Raw genomic sequence first — 24343 nt, 5'->3', positions numbered from 1 at the left:
TCAAATCTGTAAGTTTCTTTGATCTATAACAATGCATTCCCAGTTAAGATATTAGGTCTTGAACTTTTTTATAGGGAATGGGATTATTCTGCCTACCATAAATTTGAACAGATTATTTCTTTAAAGAAGATATACAAATGGCAAATGAGCACATAAAAAGATGTGAAACATTATTCATTAGGGAACTGCAAATCAGAACTACAGTGAGATACCACTTTACACCCAGTAGAATGGCTATAATCAAAAAAGATAGATAATAACACATGTTAGCCAGGATACAGAGAAATCAGAACCTCCATGCACTGTGGGTAAGAAGGCAAAATGGTACAGCCACTTTGGAAAATAGTCTGTCAGTTCCTCAAAAGTTAACAGTTACCACATGAATGGCAATTCTACTCCTAAGTATATATCTGAAAAGAATTGAAATTTATGTCCACACAAAAACCTTTTTTATAATATTCATAAAGTATAAACAACTCAAATATCTAGTACTAAATGATAGAGAAATAAGTTTGGCATACCCATGCAAGGGATATTATTCTGCCATGATAAGGAATAAAGTACTGTTACATACCATATCATAGATGAAACTTGAAAACAATATTCTGTGTGAAGGAAGCCTGATACCAAAGGCCACATATTGGACACTTTTTATTTCTATGAAGTGTAGAATAGAGAAATTGATATAGGTAGAAAGTAGATAAATGATTGCCAGGGGCTGATACGGGATTTTTGGGGTATGATGAAAATGTTTTAAAATTAGATAGTGCTAATGATTGTACAACTATATGATTATACTAAAAATCAGTGAATTGTACACTTTAAAAATCCATATTTTAAAATATGGGGATTATATCTCAATAAAGCTTTTACTTAAAATATCCAGTCCTTATTTTCTAGCATAAAATATCTATTATTTACAAATATGAAGTTTTTTTCTTCTAGTTTTAGCAAGCTCACGACTTCTTCACATTGCTATCAAGATACAGAAATAATTCATTTGAGGTTCCATGATTTAGGAAAGTTCTTTTAGGAAATAATCTCTTCACCAAAGAGAGAGTACCTGTGGTTTGGGCTCCATGCCTGTATGGTCAAAGTAATCTCTAAAATAGGCAAATATCACACCATGTTTCCATTTCCTAACAAAACTAACCGATATTTGACCTTCTGTGCCAGCTGCTAAAACATCAACACTTCCGAAAAATTATGTGACAAATAAAGGTTTTATTTTCAGAAGCCACAAACAAATCACTAAGTGCTTTAAAATTTAGGACGATTAATTTAGACTGAGTTTTATAAAGTTCAGTTATCCAAATATACTTTTGGAAGAAAAAACCTTATTGATCCTGGCAAAGGAACAATAGTATTGTTAAAACATAGATGTGATGGTTCACATCCCTTAAGACTAGCTCCATGAGGCTCTAAATATTCTGATGTAATTCTAGTCCCTGCTTTGTTTATAGAAAGCAATTTCTGGCACTGTTTGTAGATCTAGACTCAAACACCCAGTTCAGACTGAAAGTTAACAAGATGCACTGCTCTAGTGAAGGACAGAGACAGACCTGGGGATCTCTGCCACTAACTTGCTGGGAGACCTTGAGAATGGTACATAATCTTCATGATCTCAGCATCTTTCTCCCTTAAACTAGTATAATAGAAGCTCTTTGGGAATTTTCTGTTTCAAAGTCAAATTTTTATCGTTTGACTTTTTTTGACTGAGACATTCAAAATGCTGTTATAATGGTCAGAAAATCAACCCTTTGTTTTGATTAAATCTGTAGATCTGAGAACACGCAATCTTTATTACATTCTGAAAGCAAAGAGCTGGTCACAACTTTAAATGCTGATAAAGTACTTGTTATTATTTATTCCTAATAGTCTCCCAAGAAGGCGTGTTGTCATTCTAATATTCGGAAACTATATTTGATATTGATTTTAGTAAATAGCTATTTGGGATCTAGACCAAAACAAAATAGTTTAGGGTGAGGTGGGCAAGGCACTCCAACTAACCCCTCGTTCCTAGTACAGCAGTAATTTTCAAGAATAGTTTTTCTGAACAGTTACAAATTACATTATTTGGAAAGGCCTAATAATGTGGTAAGCTTTTGCAAGCATCAAGTTATTACACATTAGATTAACACTTAGATGCCAAAGTCATTAAGATGTTAGAGCTGCTTAATATTCATTTAGCTCCTATGCAGGAAATATGGTAACAGTCAAATGGAGACGTATGTATCGTCACCCGAGTGAGGTTTATTTCTCCAGCTCTGCGGTCCACACTGGGCAACATATACTGACAAGATATCCCTCCACGTTCCCACCCCCTCCATCTACCCACCTCTGCACATTTTAGTTTCCCAGAGGAAGCTGGGAAACCAGGTTAGAGTTTAGAATGTAAGACTCAGAGTTCTGCCCCAGGAAATCCACATAGGGCAAGCAGGCCCCAGTTTGAAGCCCCTCACTGGCCTTTTCTCTTCCTGCTGCCAGCTCATGCTGTACCAAAAGGAAGGTGGGGATATGTCTGTGACACTACACTTTGCACATCCAAGCTTCATCCACATCTCCTGCAAATAGTCATCCTTCCACTGCTTTTCGGTCTAAGGTTGTGCACAAAGGCTATACCATCAGTCCTTAGGAACTTGAACTTGGAAAGTGATTTCTGCAGCCACTCTAAAGTGGGCTGGAGTCAAGGAATTCTAGGGTATGTCTCTTGTGGGAGAAGGGAAGTCTATCCTAAGTGGTCACCTTCCCTAGGCCTTATGAACTCCCCATGAGGTGATCATTAGTGGATATTAATTTCTTAAAAGTTAGTTGGCAGATACAATAATGGAAACATGTTACTGAATTTTGGGACCCAGTAAAAATAAAATGAACAGGATATGTATATTGGTAGAGTTCTTGGCTTTTAGGATATCTCATATTAAGTTTTTTAGAAGTGGCTGTTGGCTTCCACCCCATTTTACAGAGAATACGTTTTGCTTTGTCTTAATGATAGAACATTTATTTGCTTTAGATGACTTAGTTATTTTCTTGATAACTAGATTTGAAAAAAGAAAACATGGGAATCTCTAAACCACCTTAAAATCCCACCCTTCTATATGTCTGAAATCTCATGTTACCTATTCAATGTTCAGTTTCCTATTACATCTAACACTATCCCTTACCCATAATAAACACTTGGAACTAATAAGGGCTGCCATTTATTAAGCCTATTCCATGAGTTTATGTAGGCTCAAAGAGATTAAGTTACAAGTGGCCAAGCCAAAATTCTAACAGTCTGTCCTCCAAAATCCATGTTCTTCCTTCCACAGCACATGACTGAAATTATCTGCAGATGAAAAACTGAACATATCATTAAGAGTTTATGAACACAGAGCCATTCAATATCCCATTAGTTATAGTGTCAAAAGTTAAAAGTGCAAACATACCTAAGTGACACCCAGATTCTTTAGGCTCTTCAGAAAATGGCTGATTGGATTGGATCGGAGGTCTAGTCATTATGCAATTCTTTATAAAAGGAACATGGTAAAGATGAAATAATTTTTATTTTGAAGATAATGTAGTTCTCTGATTTGGAAATAATGCATGCTTACAATAGAAAATTTGGGAAATAGAGATATTTATAAAATAAATTAGAATTATTCATGATCCTATCACCAAAAGGATCAATTTTTTATATTCCTTCATATTCAGTACATACTTTTATATAGTTGAACTTTTTATCCCTCCTTTTTCATTTACTATCATAACATAGGCATTTCCTTGCATGAAAAAATACTTTACAAACATTATTTTAGATAGGTGCATAGTTTCATGCCATATAGGTGTAATATTATTTTATTTTTACCATGTTTTGGATATTTAAATTGTTTATTACATTGTAGTGAACATCCTTGTAGAAGGGAGTTAAAAATCTGGCAGATACTAGAAAAAAACAGGTTAACTATTCTTAGGTTCATAGTTATCACGTATTTCTGGGTTTGAAATGTTTGAAAACTGGCTCTAGTATTCCTTATTATAGTTTTGTTTTGTTTTGTTTTGTTTTTTGTTTTAAATCATAGACCAGAAGTTTTCTTTTACATTATAGCTGAATGAGTTAGGAACAACAGTTTTTACTGGGTAAAACCAAGCTTCTGGAGAGGTATTAACATCCAGCTTCAGTATCACTGTAATACTCTGAGCTAAGACAATTTACAAGTCAACCTCAGGTGACCTTGAATTGATTGGTAAAGACCCAGGATTTGGGCCCAAATCATTTTGAATTATGCAAGTTAGTCTGGTATTTAGAACACAGACATCAGGGACATAATTTATAATCTATAATACCTGTTACTAATTAAAATGTTGGTATTATTTCCCTTCTATTCCTACCCTCCATTAACTCCTTTAAATATTACAGTGTAATTTAGTAGTAAATTACTAAAGAGAAAGGCAGGACCATTAGGGGGCAAAAAAAAAAAAAACAAAAAACAAAAAACAGTCAATTCTTCCTTTCAGAAAACAATAAATTAAAGAAGGAATTGTTAGCTGGTTCCTTTGTTTATGTCTTTGCTAAAGCATAAATGAACTTTAATATTCATTATCCCAGGTATGTATTATTATAAAATTACATATATTTTCAAGCTTCATTGGAAGGTACCCTAGTGACTAATCTGTTGTGCTGGGTGTGAGAACAGCATAGTTGCTTTATGTGCCATAAACTCATGTCCTTGCATTCCCAGTTCTCTGACATTCAGATTGGGCCACCCAACATGCAGATCTGAGTTAGAAAAGAATGTGGGCAGAGCCATTTTTGTATGAATGTGGGGAATGGGAGGAGGTATCCTCCAGATTTTCAGTGTAGGGGAGTGAGGGATCTTGAGTGAGCTGCTAACCACTGTCATCAACTCCAATGACATTCACTGAAGTTGGGAAATTGAGTGAAGTGACTAATGTAAGGAGTAAAGCAAATATTTATTACACTGACACTGAGCCTTCCATTTTACTCCCAGACTTTTGTTATCTGCTTGTCCTTATAAGTATTTACTGAGTATTCTGCTATATATCAGACACTTGGAGCTGGGATAAAGCAGGAAACAAGAAAAGCAGGATCTGTGCTTTCGGTACTCTATCACAGTAAACATAGAGCCAACATTAAGTGTTATTATAAGGACGTTCATAAGCTTGAAAGGCTGTAGTGGCATATGACCTAACATAGTCTAGGGTATCCAGTGGAAGCCTTGCAGAGACGAGGTATGTAATCCGAGACTTGACAAGTGAGTGCTAGCCAAGATAGAAGGAGTACAGTCTTCAGGCAGAGAGAACAGGTCCATGTCCAAAGGCCTGAAGGGGAACAGGGTAGAGGCCACTGGCACTAGAGCTGGTGAGAGAGGGAAGACAGGCCCAAGATGAAAATAAAGAAGTGCACATGAGAAATCAGGCAGATAGAGTCTTGATGCCTTAGTAATTTGTTCTTATCCTTCTAAAAGCATCATGAAACTTTGAATGTTTTGATGAGACAATGGCTGAACTAAATTGTTAGCTATAACCATTACTCTGATTGCTGTGGAGGTCTGGCTCGGCTGACAAGAGTACATGCAGGGAGAACAGCTTAGGAAGCTATTACAGTAATTCAGGTGATGAATGGTAAGAGTTTGGACTAAGATGCTCACAAAAAGAGCAAAGTAGACAGATTCTGAAATATACTTAAGGAGTAAATTTGATAAAGCTTAATGACTAATGGGAGTTGGATGTGAGAAAAAAACTGTATTCCTCCAAAATAAAAGTGCCTTCTCTGTCTGGGACCCCATATCATGTGCTGTGTGCACAGCATCCTTATTTTCATTAAGTTTACCATCTAGTAGAATTATTGGAATGACTTTGAGGTAGGGAACATGAGAATTGGTAAAGGCTAGTGGAGAGGCAAAGTTGGAAGATACGTTTAATAGTTCCATTTTGAACAGTATTACATTTAAGATGCCTACAGGGAATTCCAGTCGACATATCACATAGACAGTTGAATATACAGATTGGAAACTCTGAGAGATCTGGCTGGGAACATTAACTGTGAATCTTTGAAACCAAGGAATTAAGAGATTGCCTTGAATATGTACAGAATGACAAAACGTAACCACCTAGGAAGTAGCCTGCCACTTCATACTGATTCTTTGTTACCACCTTTCCATTTATAATTGCTCTTTTCCTATTTTACAAAAGAAAGGTCTATGTCTTACCCATCCCCAATCGTACTTTGGCTTTATTTACTATTTAGTACTATTTCACTACTAATTTAACAGTATTATTTTACTGCTAGATATAAAGAAACAGTCTGAAATATTGTTGCTCAGGATGAGGAAATCAATGACTTTAATCAATGAAGTTAATAATTGGGTCATTAATTATGTAAGGTATGTGGTTTCCCATTTTTTTCTCTTAATGAAATTGAAAGGGATTGTTATCTGACAGATTATTAAAATAGTTTTAATGATAGATTAAGGGATTTGAGGTATTTTACTTGAAAGGAATTCAAAGTTCTCATTCCATTCCCATCTACTTGTTTTTGTGAGCAAGTTTTTCTCAGCACTTGAATTCTTAGAAATGAAAAATAGGAAAACTGAATCTTGTCTTATTCTACCATTAATTTATATTCATCAATGGAAACATGAGGTAATTTTAAAGTGCTTCATTTACTCCATCAAGAAATGAATCCCAAGTACAATTGCATTTTTATCAGTTTTAGATTTGTACATTGAAACTTCAGAATCTATTTTGGTTATTTTCTTTACTTGTTGTTGTTGTTGTTGTTGTTGTTACTATTTTATTTTAGAGTGAGAACACACAAGAGGCAAGGGAGACAGAGACAATCTCAAGCAGGCTCCATGTTCAATGTGGAGCCCAATGAGGGGCTCGATCCCATGATGCTGGGATCGTGACCTGAGCCACAATCAGGAATTAGACATTCAAACAACTGAGCCATCCAGGAGCCCCTTTATTTAGGTTATTTTCATCAATTGTTTATTATTAATAATTATCATTATAAACTCAGAATTTTTTTTAACATTTAGAGGCTTATATCACAAGAAGTTTGAAAAAAACATAGGATTTATATGTGTGCATGCATTTTTGTTTTATATAAGTATGTTAGGGTGATCCACATAAGATGTTCTAACATAGAATATAATAGGATAAAATTTGAGGGACGTGAAATGAAAGCATCAGTTCAAGGGGAAAAAAAGAAAATGTACAACTTCTCCAAAAGTGCATATAAATTTATATTTTAAATTTGTGATCATGGATTTCAAATTAGTATATATTTACAATCCAGTATATAAATTTGAAGTAATGATGTCACAGTTGAAAATAAAAGTTTACAGGGGCGCCTGGGTGGCTCAGTCGGTTAAGCGTCCGACTTCGGCTCGGGTCACGATCTCGTGGTCTGCGAGTTCGAGCCCCACGTCGGGCTCTGGGCTGATGGCTCAGAGCCTGGAGCCTGCTTCTGATTCTGTGTCTCCCTCTCTCTCTGCCCCTCCCCCGTTCATGCTCTGTCTCTCTCTGTCTCAAAAATAAATAAACGTTAAAAAAAATTAAAAAAAAAAAAAAAAAAAAAAAAAAAGTTTACAATTCAAAATAGGCCAGAAATTAAATCATTTGCTATTATTTAAACTTTTGATGAAAAAATAGATATCAACTTAAAGCATGCAAAACAGAGCATAATTATGTTTTTACTTTTGTTTTCCATGTATACAAACCTATAGATTGGAAGAGAACTAAAATGAGGATGTAAAAAGGGGTGATCAGAGAGGCAGGGAAATAAGCAGGAGGGTCACAGAAAACAGGAGAAGATATTTTAAGGAAGGAGTAAGCAACTGGCTTCAACACTGGTGTAAGATCAACTAAAATCAGGACTAAAGAGATTGTATTACATTTGGCCAAAAACAGATGACTTGTGAATTTAGTAGGAATATTTTCTGTTTTTCTTGGTAAGGGCATTGCAAGGAGACTAGATTTGAATAAAGAAAGAATGGGAATAAAGAAAGAATGGGAAGGAAGAAATAGAGAATATATGTAAACAGCTCATTTAATAAATTTGGTTTGTAAAGAGGAAAGAGGAGAGTAGCCAAGATATCAAGTTCATGAAAACATTTTCAAAAGATAAGAGATACCAAAACATTTTGAATGTTCAGAGAATGGGTTAGATATAGAGATAGGGTTTAAGGATACAGGATATAAAGAGATTAAATGATCAGGTGAGATCTTTAAAAAAAACAAGTGAGTTGATGGACCTTTGGTATCAGAAAGGAACTTTCTCCACTGTAATAGGAAGAAACAGAAGAACATGGCCTTGCATGTAGTAAAGCAGGTAAATTCGGAATCATAAATTGAGGAACTTTTCATCAGATAGTTTCTTTTTCTCTCTTGGAAGTATCAAACAAACTTAGGTGCTGGAAGTGACAGAAGAGAAAAAAAACAGTCGGGGATGATCATTACACAACAAGGGATAGCAAGCTGACCAGGGTGTTTGGAAATCATGAAGGTATAGTGATTCATGTAATTCATTGATTTTCTTCAGCACTTCAGTGTTCAGCTGCTCTGGAAGAGGCAATGAGGGAGATGGAGGGTTGGGTTCAATCAGGATTGGAGTTTTGCCAGACAGTTGTAACAGAAGGACCAAGTGACAGCAGCATAAACAGGAGTGATAAATAGCAAGGAAATAAGACCAGCAGCCATAAGATGAATGTATAATTTTTATTTCCATATTTTTTCTACAGTGTGAATTTGAGTAAGGTTACTTAACTTGCCTAAGCCTTAGCTTTTCCACTTGAAAATGTAGAAATATTTGCATGGCATATTTCCAGGCTTTAAGAATAAAAACAGGTAATATTGTTGAAGTGTTTTGTAAACACTGTTTCTGGAGGTTACTACATCTGTTGTCATAGGAGTCCCAGAAAATGCGTAGTTTTGCTTTTAAGTCTCTTTCTGGTCTCCTTCATCTTCTGGAAGCTCCTCTTCTCTGCTGCCCTGGTGGCTATGGTCTCCTTCAATAAATTCTTCCATAAAATTACCCCTCATAGAGTCCCCTAGTCTTCCTGTGCTCTAAAATAAGTCCCATTTTCTGCATGGAGAGTCATGCATAATGATAGATAGCAGTTGGTTTACTTGTATTTTCAAAGAGAAAATTATGAATTCAAATGAAACCCACTTACTGAAAGAGAGAAGATATCTGCCAGCAAAGGTACCCTACTCGGTGCCCTTAGCCCTTCTGGTTGCCATCCCAAGCCTCTGAGTTTGACCTTCATAGTTGAGAACAAGTATAAGGACTAAGCATACCATTTGCAAACATACCAATTCAACCATTAAATCAGGGAGTGCTATTTCTGGTTTATGGGATCACAGAATAATACCAGTCTGAAAATGTGTCATTAGTTTTCATCACAAAATTAATTTGAATTTACTTTATGAAATATGATTTATCCTAGGAAGAGATGAGGGGTATGGGTATTATGAAATCATATAAACAATAACAGCTGATTATTGCAACTTAGAAAAGGTCAAAAACAGCATCACTAATCATCTACCCTCAAAAATTACTACCTCTGAGCAATTTAGCATTATGTGCTGTATAGAAAATTGCTCATAGCCTTTGCCAGTACTAAATAATTCTGATAATTATGGGTTTGAATTTAAGAAGGTCTTTGAGCTAGAGTTCAAATCTGGATAGCAAGATTATACATATTTTATTGTTGACAAACCCAATCCAAGTTAGGTAGAACTACTGTTTATTCATTCATCCCTTCATTAATTTATTTGTTATTCAACTATTTTTTGAGTGACTGCTAGGGCTTGGCACTGTCCTAAGCATTAAGAATAAAATGGTCAACAAGACAAGGTTCCTGTTCTAAGGAACTTACATTTTTGTCTGTTGGGCAGAAAATAAATATATATACAAAATATCACAAGTAATAAGTGCTATGAAAAGACTAAAGCAGAGTGATGTAGAATGAGTACTACGTGGCTACTTTAGATTGGGTGCTCAATGAAGGCTTCTCTAAGAAGATGGCACTTAAGTTAAGATCTTAATGACAAAAAGGAGCTATCCAAGCAACTATGAGGCAAGACTTTCAAAGTTGAAGGAACACTAAGATCAAGTGTCCCAAGGCAGAGTTAAGCTAAGCACATACTTAAATAAATAAATAAATAAATAAATAAATAAATAAATAAATAAATAAATAAAATAGAATCAGTGTGGCTAGAGTGAAGGGGACAAGGTGGAGCCAGGGAAAAGATGAGAGCACAGGAAGAAATGGGAGCCAGGTAAGGCATGTAAGACAGGTAAGGGGTTTGGATTTTATTTTACAGGATATAAGAAGAGGTTGGAGGGCTTAAGCAAGGGGTGAGTGATAGCATCTGATCTAAATTTAAAAGTCAGCTACTCTGGCTTCTATGTAGAGAACATATTCTAAAGAACAGGAGTAGAACCAGTGAGCTAATATGTCCAGGTAGAAGTGGTGGTGACTTGGACTGGGTAGTAGTAGTGGAAATGTAGAGACAAGGGTAAGTTGCGATCTATTTTGAAGTTAGATTGATTCTACTGACGGATTGGAGTTAGAGGTGAGGAGAGAAAAGGAACAAGGAAAACTGAGTGGATAGTGGAGGCTTATTGTGTGAGGGGCAATGCCAGCCACTGGTGATAAAAAAGAGAACAGTAGAGACCAGAGTTCTTCATTCCTAGAGCTTGTGTTCTAGTGGGGAGAAATCTAATAGATAAGAAAACAAATGAATTAAGTTAGACATGTATCTTATTTGTTATTGAACTGTACAAATGCTGAAAATTGTTTCTTTTTAACAATGAATTTACTCACTGTGAGATTTAATATTTACAGTTTTAAGAATCTTTAAAGATCCTGACAATTTCCTCTTAAATATCTTATGCATCTTATAAACTGCCAAAATCACTTACCATCAGATAATGTATATTTGCTCTGTGTAAGTAGTAGTATATAGAACATCAACTGGTTCATAAGTTACTGCACACACCCCATGGGGGAACATCAAGGCACAGCTTTTATGTTCATGGTAAGTGAAGAGCAGTTCAAAACAAGGGGCAAGACTGCAAGCAGTTTGCCACATAATGTACTTGAATTCTTGCTTAGGGTTCAATTCTCCTCATTCCATCAATTAAGCTCCAAGAATTATAATAATCATAAGAATAGCAGGGCACCTGGGTGGCACAGCAAGTAAAGCATCTGACTTCTGGTCAGGTCATGATCTCATGGTGGGTGAGTTCGAGCCCCATGTCCAATTCTGTGCTGACAGCTAAGAGACTGGAGCCTGCTTCAGATTCTGTGTTTCCCTCTCTCTCTCTGTGCCTCCCCTGCTCATTCTCTCTCTTTCTCTCTCTCTCTCTCTCTCTCTCTCTTTCTCTCTCTCTCTCTCTCTCTCAAAATAATAAATAAACATTAAAAATATTTTTTAAAAAGAATAGTAAACAAAAACTTGAAATTAAAACTTCAACCCTAAAGTTTGGAAGACATAGTTAAGCTAGAACTAGTCTTGTATTTAAGAGATACAGGCTGTTGTCCTTGTGATGTGATTTAGGGTTTCCTTGTCAGTCTCCTTCTCTCCACGCCCATGTCACGGGCCATCCATACCTTTCTCATTCACCACTGTGTCCTTAGTGCCTGCACAATACCTGGCCCTATGTAGCAGATGCTCGGTAAGTGTTGAATGAACGTGCATGTTTGTGCATATTATATTACATCTCTCAACTAATATTTGAGATTTTATCTTTGATTACTTGCTTTTTTTTATTTGTTTGTATCTTGCCCTCTTGCCAGAGTTCTTTTTTTAATGCAAATATGCTTGTGAATGATAGCTTGTTTCTTACAGTGATTATATTTCAGTTGATTATATTTATAGAGGAGAAACAAGAGGACATAAGACACAGCATTCTCATGGGACAAGGTCACTGGAAAGGATGAGGAAAAGTATGGATACTGGCAGCAAAGATGTCATTGACTAACTTCCCCGATTTTAAAATTCATTCATTTATTTATCAAACATATATTCACTGCCAGCTCTGTGCCAGGCACAATGCTAGATACTAAAGTTATAAAAATGAATTTAAGATAGAATTACTCTCCTCAAGTGACTCATGATTTATAGTTAGAGATAAAAGTTTAAATAAAACACTTCCTCCTTTTCCTTACCTCCCTCATCCAACCCATCAGCATGCTTAGTAGGTTTGAAATAGCCCTCTCATCTCTTCTCTTAGCTCTATCCTGATTGCCTCTGCTACTGGTTTAATCCAGGCCACCATAACTTTATCAGGATTATACAATAGCATCTTAAAACAATCCTTGCTTTATTCTACCCCAACTCCATCTCCAAAATATAATCAAGTCTCCATAATCTCCACACTGTACCTGGAGAAATTGTTCTAGAACACTATTCTAGCTAAGCACTACAACGGCTTTCATTGCCTTTAGGTTCAAGTCCAGTTCCTAAGCATGCTTTATGAGGCCTTCAAGACTCCATGTGTGCTCCTCAACTCACTAGCCACTAAGCTATTCCAGGAACACATCTCTCTCTATTCACCTGGCTAACTTCTATTTGGCCTTCAGGTCTCACCTACCTCAGTTGCTCCAAGAAGTTTTCCTTGGCCTCCCTACACCAGATAATGTTCTCTCATTATGTGCCCCTCCAGCATCCTCTGTTGCTGTTGCCATAGCACTTAACATACTGAAATTTAATAGCTTGTTTTTCTATATTCCCTCTTAAACCATAAAGCTGCTTCAGAATTGGCATTAGTCTTAGAATGGGTAAGGTTTTCAGACAAATGTAAAGTCTGAAGTTGCCTATTCAGGCAGATGGACAGTCCTGAACTATGAACTTGCATGATGTTTGAAGAAACTATTAATGATACAACAGACAGTGCTGAGTAGGTGAATAGAAACCAGACTGTAGAAAGACCTGTTTGTTATGTGAAGGTCTTTGGGCTTTATCCAAAAAGGCAGGTGGACTCAATTTATGTTTCACAGAGTTCCAGGAGTAGCACTACCCCTGGCCCACAGGAAGCCTTTATGTAAATTAGGAAAAAAAATACCCGCTTTAGCAGACCCAGACCAGCACCAGGGCACTCACTTGACTTGAACAAAGGGCTTCCCCTGGATTTCTCTCAGTACTAACTAGCTCAATCATATACAGTACCCTGACTCTGGATTCCTCAGAGACCTCTGAGAGGTAACAAATGAGGGCCTTTCATCAAGCTGCACTTGATACCTATCCCTTCCCAATGCAGAAGTTACAGAAACTGCTTTTGTTACATACAAAAAGCTTAAGTATACATTATATGGCTACTTAGTAAGATTTCATTTGAAGAAAGGGCCTCTTTGCTTTGATTTTCAAAATATTTGAAAATCTGTGGGGAATGGAGGGCAATTAAAGACTAATAAATAGAATAAAGCAATCAGGTGTGTTTTCAGTAACACCATTCTGTCAATAAACTGGAAGATGGATTATGGGAGCAAATCTGGAAAGAAGACTAGTTGATTTTTTCCCCCAGAATCTGGTGATTAACAATAAGGGCCAGATCTTAGATATGATAACTGAAGATAAAGAGAAAAACCTTAAACAAACAAACAAAAAGTGACATATTGGATGTGTGGTTAAGACAGCAGAACTTCCCACTTTTGGTGATGGCATAATTTACCTTGATAGAGAATAAAAATGACATACAGAGTTGTTTGTTGGGAAAAGATGAGGATAATTTGTCATTCCTCTCCATTTGGACATGAACTCCAGACTTGCAAGTAGAGATAGATGCCAGGATGAGCTGACCTTGAACCTAGATTTATAGAACCCAAGCCAAAAGAGAATTGTAGCATCACTGAACCCAACTGAAACGAGAGTGGGGGTGGGGGGTGGGAAATGACTTACTTAACTGGAAAGTGGCAGAATCAGGATTAGAATTCACATCTGATTTATAACTCAATATTCTTCCCAAAATACCATGTTTTTTGTAGTTCTCAACTTTTCACTGAAATTATCATCAATATCATTAAACCCCATCTAATTAGAATGAGATGTATAATTATGAAGTTCATATAAGTTGATTCATATCAACTTCTGGGATTGGAACAGGTTTGAGTAGAGGAAAACAGGAAATCAAATCTAACGTTTAAAAATATATTTCCTAATGTGTATACTTGCTTTAGGTTCTGTGGCGGGGGGGGGGGGTACCAAGTCAATCTGTAGCTCTTTAATAAGAATCTATCATGTATTTACACTTTCAGCAATATGCGCAATGAGGATTTGAGTGATTAGGAAACATTTTATGAAGCTATGGATTATGAGCTTGTCCTTGAATGAGTTTGGTCTTGATTAGGTCTTCGCGAGGAAGAAAGTATCATGAAATAAAATGCAGAAGCAAGGAATGAGCTCCTTATGTTCTCAGAACAATGCCCATAAGAATTAGCTAGAATGGGATTGAAGAGGGGTCAGAGTTAGAATCCTTTCAATGATGTTCATTTGTTTGTAAGTGATAACTGTGTGCCAGACATTAGTAATGCAAAGATAAGTGGTTTTTATTTTATATGGGTTAAGTAACTTTGATTGATTGATGTTGAATTTCGAGGGAGAAGAAATGATGATAGAGATGCTTTAAAAAGTTGAAGCTGGGCTTGTGTGTCAGGATGAAGTGGAAGGGGACTACTTAACCTGGCAATTGGGAAAAACAGCTAGGAAGCTACTGTAGTGATCCAGATGGGAGGTACCAGGACCTCATTTCACGAAAATCGACGTGCACTTTTGTCTGTAGACGGATTATTGGTCTGAGTGGTCTCCAGTCCTACGATCTTTTCCTTTTGAAATTCCCATTTCATGCCTCTTTTCCATGTTTGCTCACTAAGTTACCTGGCTCAAGATTTGTTGCTGGCCTCTCTGGTTTTCTGGGAAAGTGCCGAAAAAGACCAATCACTGATGTTGAAATAGCCAATTTCTTCTCCCATTGTGTAAAGCTCTGCTCTTTCCCAGATGACAGCTGCAGAGAATCCTGCAAACATTTTATATAAGGGAAATGAAGTGGCAAATAGAGAAAAACAGTACATTCACTGTAGGGGATGGCTTCTATGCATCATAAACCTGAGTTACTCTCACCCAGAATTAGAGACAAGAACAGAAAACCTATTTTTAAAATGTAGAATGAAGTGGCTATCACTTGGTCTTTGCTGGAGGAAAAGAGGGAAAGACCAATAGATATAAAATGAGGGCTGGAAAATGGCTTACATATTGCACAGACACACAGTGTGGCAGCTGAGGTCTCCTGGCCCAAATTCCCTCAGAAACTTCATTCCAGAGAACGAAAAGCTGCAACACTGAGGGGATTGGGTCCAGATTCAGCTCGGGACTTTTACCGCAGTCAATTTGGTCTATATAAAATTGAATATTCCTGTTCATTTTAGAATGAACTGCATATAAGCCAAGTGAGTAACCCCTCAAAACCTAGTACAGTGGTATTCAGAGTATGGTCCCAGGCCAGCATGGCCAGCATCACCTAGAACTTTGTTAGAAACCCAAATCCTCTCTCCTACTCCAGACCTATTGAATCACAGACTCAGGGTGGAGCCCAGAAATCTGTGGTTTAACAAGCTCTCCACATAACTAATGCATAACAAAGTTTAAGAACCATTGATCTAGATTTTGATTTTACTTGGCTTTTCTGCTTGCCAGTATGATCCTTGACCCCACTTATGGCCAGTCAATAGTTGGGATTCATTCTTAAACCAGTCCCAAAATTTTTTTTAACAAACCAGAAAAATGTGGACAATAGAGTGCATGACCTTTGAGATTATTTAGACATGACTTACTGTTACTATAAACCTGTTTGAGTTTCAATCTATGTTGTAAAATATATAAGCATATATATAAGCATAGTTCAGTGCTTTTATAAATACTGTATTTTTACAAATACAGTATACCCAGTTAAATTTGAATATCAAATACTAGTAACTTTTAGTAAGTCTCAAACATGGTATAGAACATACTTACACTAAAAAAAAGTGTTTGTTTTTCTGAATAATATTATTGTTTTATCTCAAAGCCAAATTTAACGAGATCTTTTATACTCTTTATTTGCTAAATCTGCTAACCCTATTAATATGTTGCACTGGCAACTTGTGGAGGGACATTGGACCAGCCAAGTGAGCCAGAGATGACTTCCCAGAATATAAGATGAACTTGAGTTAAGTATTGAAAAGAAAATAGGCGGGCACCTGGGGGACTCAGTCGGTTAAGTGTCTGACTCTTAGTTTTGGCTCAGGTCATGATTTCACAAGTTGGTCGTGAGATTGAGCCCTGTCTCAAGCGTTTTTAAGATTCGCTCTCCCTCTATGTCTGCCCCTCCCCCACTTTCTCTCCCTCTCTCTCTCTCTCTCCCTCTCTCTCTCTGCCCCTCCCCCACTTTCCCTCTCTCTCTTTCTCTCTCTCTACCACCCCCTCTCAAAAAAGAAAAAAATAATAAAATAATAAAAACAAAAAGAAAATAGGGAACAGCTAAAAGAGATAATGCATGTTAAGCGCTGGTCACAAAGTCTGTCTATATTAGAAATTTTTGTTGGCAGGTAGTGCACATCCACCTGAACTAACTTAATTCAAAAGGGGAATGAATTTGAAAGACACATGAAGCATCTTCTCAGATTCCAGGATGAATTGGACAACAAAGCCCTGGGAAGGACATCCATGGACAGAAGTATCGTGGGGAAGCCCAGGAGGATCCCTCCAACTGTCTGAAGCCCTTGCTTCTGTCCATACATCTGCTTTATTCTCCATCTTCTTGCAGACAAGCTTTTGCCATTTCAGTCAACATGGGAGAAAATGCTGCCCAATGTTAAACTCTCAGGCTACTATTGTTTTCTATTCAGATAAAATCTGAATCTCATGGTTTCAGTTCCAAATTCCCCAAAAGAGGAACTGGCCAAACCTGACAAGTGATCCATGATCCAAGCTACATGAACTTAACACTTTTGCAACCATGTGGATATTTGTTGGAGAAAAACTATCAACAGATATTACCACATTGGCACATAGCTGATGCTTCTGAAACACTAATCCTTTTCCTTTCCTGGAAAACTATTAAAATAAACTGATTTTTATTTCTTTATTCTCAGTTATAATGGACTAATAGCACCTACTGAGGTCAATATAATAGGTTAATATTTTAACATTTATTTATTTTTGAGAGAGAGAGAGAGAGCATGAGAGGGAGGGCTGGAGAGAGGGGGGAGGGAAAGAGAGAGAGGGAGAGCAAGAGAGAGAGAGAGAGAAAGAGAGAGAGAATCTGAAGCAGGCTCCAGGCTTTCAACACAGAGCCCAACATGGGGCTCAAACCCACAAACCGTGAGATCATGACCTGTGCCAAAATCAAGAGTCAGTTGATTAACCAACTGAACCACCCAGACACCCCAATAGTTGAATTTTTAAGGTGAGAAATTTCATTAATTTTAGTTGATGGTGGATTTTTAGGATTTTCAGCAAGCACTCATGTGCACTTCATAAAAGGGTGCAGGAGGAGAGCAGACAGATACAACTAAGTAAATTCAGGAAAGGTCATAATGATTTGAAGCCATTCAGATCAGCCTGGGTGTGTGTGTGTGTGTGTGTGTGTGTGTGTGTGTGTGGTATTTATTTTTCTTTTTGCTGGCATAAAGTTCCTGTCTTTTTTAAAGTAAAGTTTTGAGTATTATTTTGTTTTTAACCTACCTTTAATGATTCTAGGAATAAAAGAAAAATAAGACCTTTTTGTTGCCTTAACCTTCAGAGCTTTTCTGGTTTCCTTATAGTTTACATGAAATCTATGGAGTCATCCCTTTTATTTTTTTTTCTTTTCAACGTTTTTTTTTTTTTATTTATTTATTTTTTTTGGTACAGAGAGAGACAGAGCATGAACAGGGGAGGGGCAGAGAGAGAGGGAGACACAGAATCGGAAACAGGCTCCAGGCTCCGAGCCATCAGCCCAGAGCCTGACGCGGGGCTCGAACTCACGGACCGCGAGATCGTGACCTGGCTGAAGTCGGACGCTTAACCGACTGCGCCACCCAGGCGCCCCTTTTAAGTTTTTTTTTTTCAACGTTTTTTTGGAGTCATCCCTTTTAAACAGATTCTGAGTTTAAGTGATCAATTGTCCTCTTTAGGTGCATATAGTATAGTTCCCTAGCTAGTGTTCTCCATTTGATAGTGTTTTATTATATTTCCTTCAACACATTAAACATTGATCAGGTTCCTTCATGGTGTGGCCCTTTGGTCTGTAATTAATTTATCTATTAGACCAAAAAAGGTAATAGTAAGTGGAGACACTAAAGAATAAGCCAAGTCAGTAATACCCCTTAAAAACCAATAGCTGGGGAACTGGGGTGGCTCAGCTGGTTAAGTTTACAACTCAATTTTGACTCAGGTCATGATCTCACGTTTCCTGAGTTCGAGCCCCAAGTCAGGCTCCTCAATGACAGTGCAGAACCTGCTTGGGATTCTTTCTCTCTCCCTCTCTCTCTCTCTCTTTCTCTTTCTCTCTCCCTGTCCCCCACCCCACCACCCCCACTCATGTGTGTGCACACTCTCTCTCCCTCAAAATACACTTAAAAAAAATAACTGCTGCAAAGTTAAGTTTCAGACTCTGTGACTTAAAACATACTTTTGAATCAAGTCTTGCGAAGGTCTGTGTATGACTGGGTATCATTAGATGTGTGGAGTGGAGCAAGGACAGAGAGGCACAAGGTGGTGGGAAATCTGCCAAGTGCTGATCTTTAGAAGCTTTCACCACAGTTTCCATAAAGATATAGGTTGTATCAAAACAACTATTTTCTTGGGGGCAGCTGAGGACTAAAATTAAAGGGGAATTACATTAAATTTCATAAAATAAGACTTACTGAAAACCGTTTGTTTCACATTTTTCATCCCCCCAAACCCCATTCATCTTATTTCTTCCTCCCTTTCTCGTAAAAATTTTCAAAAACATTTTCAGTATCTTGACTGTAGTTCTGTCCCTTCCTCTACCTTTTGTAGCTTCTTTCCTCCACTATAATCACTTCTTACGTTTCTTAGGCAAATTTCTTATCCCTTTTTTATGAGTATAATACCTTACTGTTTGTCAGGCGCCGTACTATTTCACAGTACTATTCATCTAAATCCATGTAGCAATCTTATTATCCCTGTTTCCAGATGAAGAAATTGAGCCTTTGAGATGTCATGTGACTTGCCCAAAGCCACATAGCTCCTAAGTTCTAGAGCTGGGACATGACCCAGGTGGATCAGAGTGTGGCAAGGCCCCCAAGCCCATTGCTCATAGATTCTCTGCTGTGATATATGTCCATTATAGAACTTGGGAAGAAACACAAAAGTAGAAATATGCTTTTTAAAACATCAGTAATCTTGGTGCACCTGGGTGGCTCAGTTGGTTAAGCATCTGACTTGATCAGGTCATGATCTCACAGTTCATGAGTTTGAGCCCTACATGGAGCCCTGCATCAGGCTTTGTGTCTGCAACACAGGAGCCAGCTTTGGATCCTCCCTCTCTCTCTCTGCCCCTCCCCCACTCACACTCTCTCTTTCAAAAACAAATAAATAAACATTAAAAAAAAATCTTTAATCTCTATCTACATCCACAAGGAACAAGAGCTAAAAACTCATCTTTTCTTTCAGTATTTTTAAATGCATAATGAACAGGAATTTTTACTTTTAACACAAGCATTTGGTGACCATTGTTAAGGAAATGACATTCTAAAACAAATGTATAAAGTCACTAAGCTCATTTTACAACAGAACATCATTTTAATACCCATGAAAGAGTAAGTAACACATGTTATTTCAGTTGTATCCTTAAACTGGAACATAATTTGTCAGGTATTAGTTTGCTTTTCAGTGATCCTATGTCATATTCCAGAATACTTAATTGCTTAATGGAAATTTAGGTGTGATTCTGTTGACATGTTAATGATGAAATGTTCTGTTTATTTCTAAGACATTTTCTGCAAGGATATGCACCAGAATTCTAAAGAAAATGAGACAGGAAAAATATTAAAATTAGCCTTTCAATCTTGGACAGTTTCATTTCACGAAATGAATATTGTAGACTTATATTTGAAACAACAAGCGCTGAAAAAATGAAACCATCAACTCATTTACATGAGTAGAGTGGGGAGGAAATGTTGTCTAACACACACCAGAAATGTGATAAAAGCTGTACTTTTTATTTGGACAAAGCATTACTTGAATTTGAAGTTAATGATATATGTATGTTTCAAAATGAATGCAAGTGGTGGCTTTACTCACAAAGGTTATCTACTAGTAGTAAAAGCAAATTAATTTTAAATAGCTATGACTCTTTAGCCAGATGCTATTTCAAATGATGGGGAAGAAGGGAAGTTGGGTGCCCTAGTTTTCCTTGATATTCATTCCTCTCTATTTTGAGAATTTGAATATATAAACTCTGCCCCTCACACACTTTTTGGGTTTTTTTTGTTTTTTGTTTTTTGTTTTTAATTTACAACAATAAATTCTGGGAACTTGGTATCAGCATAGGCTTCAGAAAAGGGGAAAACCAGGTTGGGAATGATGTCCCTGCCCTCAACAACACTGTGACCTTGTCAGTAAATTTCATTGTCTGTAAAATGAGAATCAATATTTCATAAGTGGTTGGGGTTAAGTACCAGTAAATAAATGAAGTGACTAGAATGATATGGCACATAGCAGGCCCTCTCTCTAAAAAATTTCCATATCCATCTTGTTCACCTTTCAGTAAGTCCTTGAGCACAGCATCTTTGACTCACTGATCAATAGCAGCAGCTCTCATATGTACTGTATACTACAGGTCACACATACGCCCATGTGCATTGTCTGTCTGGTTACTCTACCCATTAACTCTGGGCACACTTACTTTCTTTTCATGGAGACTGAGGTTCAAAGAGATGAAGCGACTTGACCATGGTCACCCAGCTGGGACTCAAATCCAAGTGTTCTGAAGGCTACTTTGATGCTCTTTTCACTGCACTAAAGTTGCCTACTTCCTCCACATGTTCAGGAAAAAAAACATCTAATTTAGGCTATGATTTCCTCACCCCAGCAATTGACAATTAAGGATTCCACTATATACGAAAGGAAAAATTTAGTACAGTTTGAATAGATAGAGCATCCAGAATTTTTTTTAAATGCCAGCCCCTCCCTCCTATGGAAAGCAGTGTTTTAAGATACGATTAATATTCTGAGCATAGGATGATGGTAAACACTGTGTGTTTGCATTATCATGAGATGACAAAATTATCCACTCTCAAAGGACCAGCTGCTGTAGGGCGGCTGGCACCCATGTTGCCTACATTCTCAAAACTATTTTAATTGGTAATTTTCCTTTTTTCCTTTTTTTTTTTTTTTTTTTTTTGGCAGAGAGGAAATGTATGTGCAAACCTATTAAAGCCATAGCATCTGTTATGATGAAATGACATGACTGAATCTTAATAAGTGCAATGTTACACCTCAGAATTTTGGGGTTAATCAGGGTTCTCATTGAGACAAGAGTCTCTATAACTCAGTTCCCCAAACACATATAGAAGAGTTATGGGAAAAAATGATAGAAAAATTCTTCCCATACTTTTTACATATTTTCACTACCGTGTTATAATTTTGAATTGATGTGCACAGTATACATGAAACTGTTCATCACATTAGGTGAATGTGATCCTGAGAGGAGAGAGCCCAACTTTTGAAATAGGAATACCTCAGATCATATCCAGTGTCTACCCAAATTGCTGACAGCTTTAGACAAAGAACTTGAGCCGCTTGGAACAATTCTCATTTCTATAATGTGGATGGTAAGTCTTATTCTACAAGTTTATGGAAAGGATCTAATAATTAAAATATTACAAATCAAAATTTTCAGTGCTACCAGTAACCATTTATTAGGTGCTGGTTACATACCATAGTCTGTGCTAAAGACTTACATGTACATTATCTCATTTAATCACCCCCAAAGTCTTTATTGTAGATATTACTAGTGTATTTATTTACAGATGTGAACATAGAAGCTGAGAGGCTAATTATCAGTGTTTACAAACTTAGGGTATGGAAGGCCTAATAATTGAACTTAGGCTTCTTATTTTATTGCTTTAACAACTACTTGCTAAGCAATAGATGTCCTGAGACATCAAGCACTGTGGGGAAGAAGGAAATGGGAATGGAAGGTTGGTAAGCAACCAATCGTGTTCGCTTTACCCTGGCTACCATGTAGAGAATGCATTAAAAATTGAGAAGAGAGGATCCAGGGAGAGTAGGTAGAAGGCCATACAAATAATCTTGGTGAGAGATGATGTTGACTTCAACCGGGATGGTAACAGTACAGATGAAGAAACCTGGATGCAATGCAGGTATACTTTGCAGGGAGACCTGAATGTGTGGTGGTTACAGGATAGGGAAGTCAAGCAAGGGCAGGCCCATATTTTTTACTCTTAGCAACATGGTAAAGTGAGATGGGAAATGCTAGAATGGATATTCAGAACAAAGGAAGGAAGTCTTTCTAGTCTCAAGCCTCCCGCTTTTAACTATTGTTAACATTTAAACTAATTATCATAACTATAAAAGAGATTTGAAGTCCATGGGCATGTAAATATAAAACATTGGACAGCTTTATAGAAAAGTCAAATTATTCCTTCCCAAGAGAAAATGGCAAAAAGGAGAGTTTAGTGCAGAACTTACCATAATGCTTGGTTTTCAAAGTAAATACCTAAAGTAAAGATTATCTGAGATTTTCTTTGAATTTTGTGAAATTTGAACTTTAATATCTATAATACTGCTTTATAAACTAGAGGGGGAAAGAAAAAACACCAGAATATAATTTACCAGCAAGCTAACATTTTTGTTTTAGGTGATCGGGTCATGTATATATTTTCTTCTTTCTACATTGTTACATTTTACACATTTTCAGAAATGACTACATATTACCTGTATAACTAGCAAATTAAAAGTTCAAGAAAAATTAATCTATAAGGTTACATTTGCTATGTCTGTATAGTCCATAGTAAGTTCTGAGAACCACGGCAATCATAACCCTCAGTTATGCAGTTAAAACCAATCAAAATAATTACATGACTGACAGAGGCCTTCAAATGTGCCCTTCTCACTGCACCATGTGCAATGCACTCCCTGTCCCAATGGACTGGAATCCCAGATGGGGTTTGACCAATAGTGCAGTCCATTCGGAAATGCCTGGAAGGCTGGGGAGTTCTTCATTTCATTTGAATTGTTTCTTCTGAATATAAAATTTTAAAATTGCTTAATTCACTCCCCCACTTCTTAAGGGTAGCTAACAATGACAATATTCTTTAAGAAATCCTCCTAACCACCCCTAACTTTTGCCTCTTTCCCTTTCTTTCAGGGTCAATGATTGTATCTTGCGGGTGAACGAGGTCGATGTGTCAGAGGTTTCCCACAGTAAGGCCGTGGAAGCCCTCAAAGAAGCGGGCTCTATTGTCCGGCTGTACGTGCGTAGAAGACGCCCCATTCTGGAGACTGTCGTGGAAATCAAATTGTTCAAAGGACCTAAAGGTAATAAAAACATAAATGACTCACAATATGACACCATTTGACTAAAATTTATGCCATAATCCACCTATGATGTAGTCTCTTCTTTTATGTTCTGACATTCAGTGCTTACCTAGAGATTTGAAGTCCTGCAATAGTGGTTTTTACAGAAGGTCAAGGAAATCAATACGCTTAATATGAACTCAGAGAAAGAAAGGGCAGATTTATGTAGGAATGTCCTTATAAGCAATGGCCTTAAAAAGATAAACCATTTATATTTTTCTATAAATTTTTAATCTTATTGAATCATCATGATTTGGCTGGCATATAAATTTTTTCTAATTTTTAAGATATAAATGGTGACTCTTCATTTAGTAAAATAGTAATATGAATGGTAATGATTAAACTGGTCTATCCTGAAATAAGTTATTATATTTTTATAATACTGTTGTGATTTGTTTTGATTTATAATACTCTCATGTGTTATACCCAAAAAATACTACATAACATTTTATCTTTGAAATAGTCAAAGTAAGTTAAAATTTATTTTTTTAAAGGCTTCCAAATCTCCTGAGATAACTGTAGTTACCCTGGGGAATCACATAAACAGTGAGATGAATCATTATATTAGTTTTTTTTAAGAACAGTCATTTGGGTTCTCTTCAGAATGATGACATTTAATATTAGCTTAACAGTATTTCAAATATTTTATAAAAATCCAATAATTGGCTTAACAGTATTTTAAATATTTTTAGAATATTATGACTGGATAGTTAGTATATTATTTGAGTAATTATTTCTATTTCCC

At 36.7% G+C, this 24343-nt stretch overlaps 1 protein-coding gene across 18 annotated transcripts in view; it reads left to right on the top strand.

The window, feature by feature from the left end:
- The window catches only part of DLG2 (discs large MAGUK scaffold protein 2), a 2113447-nt gene that overhangs the window by 1535908 nt on the left and 553196 nt on the right, over positions 1-24343 (top strand). For all 18 annotated transcript variants that reach the window (XM_078433028.2, XM_078433029.2, XM_078433030.2 and 15 more), the window contains one exon: positions 23390-23559. In XM_078433028.2, coding sequence (XP_078289154.1) covers positions 23390-23559 — 170 coding nt within the window. The remainder of the gene's footprint in view (positions 1-23389; positions 23560-24343) is intronic.

This window comes from Panthera onca, chromosome D1 (genome assembly GCF_046562875.1).
Source record: "Panthera onca isolate mPanOnc1 chromosome D1, mPanOnc1 haplotype 2, whole genome shotgun sequence".
Classification (NCBI taxonomy): domain Eukaryota; kingdom Metazoa; phylum Chordata; class Mammalia; order Carnivora; family Felidae; genus Panthera; species Panthera onca.
The sequence above is the reverse complement of the archived record's forward strand: the minus strand, read 5'-3'. Positions and strand labels throughout refer to the sequence as shown.